Raw genomic sequence first — 5,499 nt, 5'->3', positions numbered from 1 at the left:
GAAAAATTTATGAAAAGCAAAACTACTTACTTCATTATAACACATATATTTATAGGAGTAACAAGTAAACCAACTCCTAAGAATAAGATTAAAAAACTAAGGATAAAAATAAGAATAAGGATAAGGATAAGATAGAATTTAACTATTAAACAGTAAATAACTACCCTAGTAAATAACTACCCTACAATACAAACAATTTGGACTAATGCAGTTATTATGCATATTTCTAACACTCCTTCTTGCTTTAGGAGCTGCAAACTCCATGTTTTTGCCTGAGAAGTTGAAATTTATTGCCTGATAATAGTTTGGTGAAGATATCAGTCAGCTGCTCTTCAGTTTTGCAATAGAGGAGAATCACGTCATCATTATTTTGCACGTCCCTCAAGAAAAAAAGCTTGATGCTGAAGTGTTTTATTTTCCCATGAAATATAGGATTATGAGAAATTGCTATTGCAGATTGATTGTCCACAATTACTTCAGTTCCCTTTGTCTGATTTATGTGCAGATCACCAAAAATTTTCCTCAACAACAATGCTTGATTTACTGCTGTTGTTGCAGCCACAAATTTCGCCTCTGAAGTGGATTGAGCCACAATGTCCTGCTTCATTGAGCACCACGAAAATATTCCTGAGCCAAGACTGAAACAATATCCAGATATGCTCTTCATGTCATCTGCGGATCCAACCCAAACACTATCAGAATACCCAAGTAATTTCAGATCTATTTTTTTCTGAAACTTGACACCATAATTGGTGGTTCCTTTGATGTATCTAACAACTTGTTTTGCTGCTTTTAGATGCACCTCACTAGAACAATGCATGAACCTCGATAGAATGCTTACAACATACAAAATATCAGGTCTTGTAGCTGTGAGATACATCAAACAACCGACTAAGCCTCTGAAGTACGTTTTCTCCACTTTCTCTGCTCCGTCATTCTTGATTAGTTTCTCTTTTTGGTTCATAGGAGTATTCATATCCTTGCAATCTTCCATGTTGAATTTCTTGAGAATTTCCTTAGCATAATTCTTCTGGCAAATGAAAACTTCATCTTGTTCATCCTTGATTTCCATACCAAGAAAATAAGACATTAGACCAAGATTAGTCCTCTCAAAGTCTTGCATCATTTCTTGCTTGAAATCCTCGATATGCCTTGTATTTTTTTCCTGTAATTAGTGCATCATCCATATATATAGACACAATAAGAATATCAATGCCATGATTTTTAATATAAAGAGTAGATTTTGATAGATTCTTTTCAAAGCCTAAGCCAAGTAAATGGCCATCTATTCGACCATACCAGGCCCTTGGTGCCTGTTTAAGTCAATAAAGTGTCTTTCTTAACCTATAAACTTTGTACTCATTTCCTTTCTTCACAAAGCCTTCAGGTTGCTCAACATAAATTTCTTCCTGTAGAAAGGCAATAAGGAATGCTGATTTGAAATCCATCTGATACACTTTTCAACCCAACTGTGCAGCAAGAGCAAGAAGTAACATGATCGTGTCAAGCCTATCTACTAGTACAAATGTATCAAAATAATCCACACCAAAAATTTGAGCATACCCCTTAACTACAAGAATTGCTTTATGCTCATTCACTGAACCATTGACATTTAGCTTGGTTCTAAAGACTCATTTCAACCCAATTATCTTTCTGTCTTCAGGTTGATCAACAAGCTCCAAAGTCATGTTTTTCTCAATCATAAACAACTCCTATTTCATTGCAGCAACCCATTTTTTTAAATCATTTTTGGCTTCATTGTACCCAGCAGGTTCACATATTGCTACATTGCATCTCTGATATATATCAGTGAGTTGTCGAGTTGACTGGTAAATAATCCACCATTTCATCCTGCCGTGAGAGTGATATTTTCTTCTCAAAAAACTGGGTTGAAGACTTTTTTGCTTTGTCAGAAGTGTTAACGACAAATTTCTTCGAGTTTTCCCAACACCACTCTTCATTTTCTATAAAATACACATCTCTACTAAAGATTATATTTTCAGTTTGTGGTTGGAAGACTTTATATGCCTTTGAAACTGAACTATATCCAATAAAAATGCCTAGGAAAGATTTTTTATCTTGTTTATCTCGTTTAACCTGAGGAATGTAGGAAAAACAGAGACAACCAAACACTTTAAGAAAATTTAACGATGGTTTAAATTCATACCAAGCTTCAAATGGAGTTCGGTCTTTCACTGCCTTTGTGGGAAGCCTATTTTGAAGAAAAACTTATGTATTTGTTGCATCTGCCCAAAATTTCTTTGGCAAGTTCTTCTCGTGCAACATGCATCTGGTCATCTCCATAATGTATCTGTTTCTTCTTTCACTTACTCCATTTTGTTGTGGAGTATAGGGAGTAGTAATCTGATGATGAATCCCTGCTTCCTCACATAACATGTCGAACTGGTAAGAAGTGTATTCCTTTCCATTATATGTTCTTACGGATTGAATTTTACAGTTTGCTTCATTTTCTACTTTTGCTTTGAACTTCCGAAAAACATTAGAAGCCTCTGACTTATGCTTGAAAAAAATAAATCCAGCACATGCGGGTTAGATCATCTACAAAAATGATATAGTAAAGACTTCCTTTTAGTGAAGGAGTCCTTTGTAGTCCTGCTATATCAGTATGAATTAGTTGCAATTTGTTCGAGGCTCTCCAAGTTGTCTTTGAAAATGGAAGTCTGTTTTGTTTTCCATATTGACACGCAAGACAATTTGAAAAAATGTACTTTTAAAACAGGCAAGTCCTTAACTATTTTCATTTTTTGCATTTTAACCAACCCATTATAGTGATAGTGTCCGAGTCTCTTGTGTCATACTTCTGCAACACTTTCTTTTGCTGAAAAAACAACATGCTCCTCCTCAAATGGATGAGAAAATTTTGTCTCTCATTCTTACTTTAAACATTTCTAGATTTGAAGCATTCTTGATCAAGGAATGATTATCTTCAAAATTTAACTTGTAGCCTTTTTCAATCAATTGACCAACACTAACCAAGTGTTGATCACATCAGAAATTGTTTTAGTACCTGAATTACTTGGAATAGCAATGGTTCCTTTCCCTCTTACAAGAAGATGGTCGCCATTACCTATTCTGACTTTAGTAATGGTCGTGGGCTTCAATTCCTTGAAGAGAGACATGTCATTTGTCATATGATTAGTGCATCCACTATCAATTAGCCAACACTCACTAGATGATCTACTTGAAAAACATGTAGCAACAAAGAGTTGATCTTCCTACTCACCATTAACAATTTTAGCCTCTGCTTCATGTTGCTGACTATTGTTCTTGCAAGCCCAAGTTGATTGCATTTACTACATTTAGCATCAGTCCTTCTCCAACATTTATATGGTGGATGACCTTTCTTGTTACAATGCTTACAAGGAGGATAACTTTTCTTTGAGTGTCCAGTTTTTTCTTTGGTAGTACTTGTTGAAATGCCTTCACCATTCTTCTTGTTCTTCTTATTTTTGTTTTTGCCTCCATCTTGAGGCTTGTTAAACAATGCTCCCTCTGTATTTCCTTCTTCTCTCATGACTCTTCGTTGTTCTTGTGTCTGAAAAGCATTCAATAACTCTGCGAAGGTGATCTTGGATAGATCCTTCGGGTTTTCCAAAGTAGTAATGGTTACTTCAAATCTTTCTTGCGCAGTTACCAAAATTTTTTCAACAATAAGTAAATTATTAAACACGGAACCAATCAATCTTACACTGTTTGCTATGTTCAAGAGCCTATCAGAGTAATCTTGATGGTTTCAGTTCCTTTCATCTTCTGCATCTCGAAATCTCTTATAAGATTTAGGACTTTCATACCTATGATCCTTTCATCCCCTTTGTATTCTGCCTTGAGATAATCCCTGATGGATTTTGCTGACTTTAGAGACATAATTCGAGTGAAGATTGAAGAAGAACTGCTGAAAATAAACAGGCCTTGCCTTTGATTTTTTGGTTTTCCCGTCTTTATGATTTTTGATCCGGGCTATAGTAGGATTGTTAGGCAACAGAGGAACTTCATAATCCTCTTTGACTGCCTCCCACATATCCATGGCATCTAGATATGTTTCCGTCCTTACCGCCCAAATCTGATAGTTATCACCATTAAAAGCAAGTGGTGCCATTACAGAAAAACTTGATTCTGTTCCATGATTGATAAACTTGTCTTGTTGATTACAATCAAAACACCACGGATCCCTCAAGAAATAAATGATACCAATTGTTAGTTTTTAGAGAAGGAAAAACATAACAATCTTATCTTCTTTTGTTATTGAACAAGTAGGAACATTAGTTTTATTAAAGAACAACGAAAAATTTATGAAAAGCAAAACTACTTACTTCATTATAACACAGATATTTATAGGAGTTTACAAGTAAACCAACTCCTAAGGATAAGATTACAAAACTAAAAATAAGGATAAGGATAATATAGAATTTAACTACTAAACAATAAATAACAACCCTAGTAAATAACTACCCTACAATAAAGACAATTTGGACTGATTAGTTCTTATGCATATTTCTAACAAGGTGGAACTTCTGGCCCAAGTATCTTTTTTTATATGAAGAAGATAATTAAAAATATTCAAGGAGATGAATACAAGTATTCAAGTGTAAATTTGATGTAGGGCCTAATTTTTGTTTTACCTCTTTTCATGAAGAAATTCAGTAACTATTTGTTCATTAGTTTGCATTTGATATACTCTAATGAGTTGAGGGTCGACCTTTACACTACCTGATATTAGGGGTGTATATGATCGGGTTAGTTCGAGTTTTTCAAATATCAAATCAAAGTATCTGTGTTGAATTTTTAAATTTACACATCAAATCAAATCAATAAAATTTGAGTTTTTCAACCTTTGATATTTTTGGGTTTTCTAGGTTTTTTCGGTAAAAGTATTTATTCAAACATATAATTTACTAGTACTTCAAATATTTCTTTAATCCTACAAAAATACAACCATATAAAGTGTTTCTTAGAAAAAAACACAATAAAATATTATTAATAACACTAAAATATCCAATTAAAAAATTATAATGAAATCGTGTAAAACAATATTGTAAATTAACAAGTCATGATGAAAATGATCATAATTTAAAAGTACTAAATCATGCTAAAATAAGTCTAATAAGTATTAGTTACATGACTAAATATTAAAGGAAATTAAAATGATAATTAGATTATGTATTTAATTGCCTAACCAATGTAATAATACTAAAGAAAAAATATTCAATATTATTGGAATTCTTAAATCTTAGTGTTGAATGATTTTCTTTTTGCATTAGTATAATTTGATTTTGATTTAAGTTCTATTATAATTACGAACATCTATGGACCATAATCTTTATTGGACCATTCATAATTTTAAGTTTCAAACTTGAAATAACATATAAAACGATAAAAACTATGAAGAGTTATAAGAAATATTTAAAAATTATATCAAAGAAAATATTTTTATTCATAAAATAACATTTTAAAATTATATATCTATATATATATGTATAT

The 5,499-nt window shown here is 32.5% G+C and overlaps 1 protein-coding gene across 1 annotated transcript; it reads right to left on the bottom strand.

Moving 5' to 3' along the window:
- Window positions 1-244: 244 nt before the first annotated feature.
- Window positions 245-4,117, bottom strand: LOC107003807. The gene is made up of 5 exons (XM_015202079.1): window positions 3,844-4,117; window positions 3,245-3,717; window positions 1,843-2,097; window positions 1,353-1,409; window positions 245-1,165 (listed from the first exon to the last, which is right to left on the bottom strand). Exons 1-5 carry the CDS (start codon window positions 4,115-4,117, stop codon window positions 245-247), a joined length of 1,980 nt encoding a protein of 659 aa, XP_015057565.1.
- Between the last annotated feature and the right edge of the window lie 1,382 nt (window positions 4,118-5,499).

This window comes from Solanum pennellii, chromosome 11 (genome assembly GCF_001406875.1).
Source record: "Solanum pennellii chromosome 11, SPENNV200".
In the NCBI taxonomy this organism is placed as follows: Eukaryota; Viridiplantae; Streptophyta; class Magnoliopsida; order Solanales; family Solanaceae; genus Solanum; species Solanum pennellii.
The sequence above is the reverse complement of the archived record's forward strand: the minus strand, read 5'-3'. Positions and strand labels throughout refer to the sequence as shown.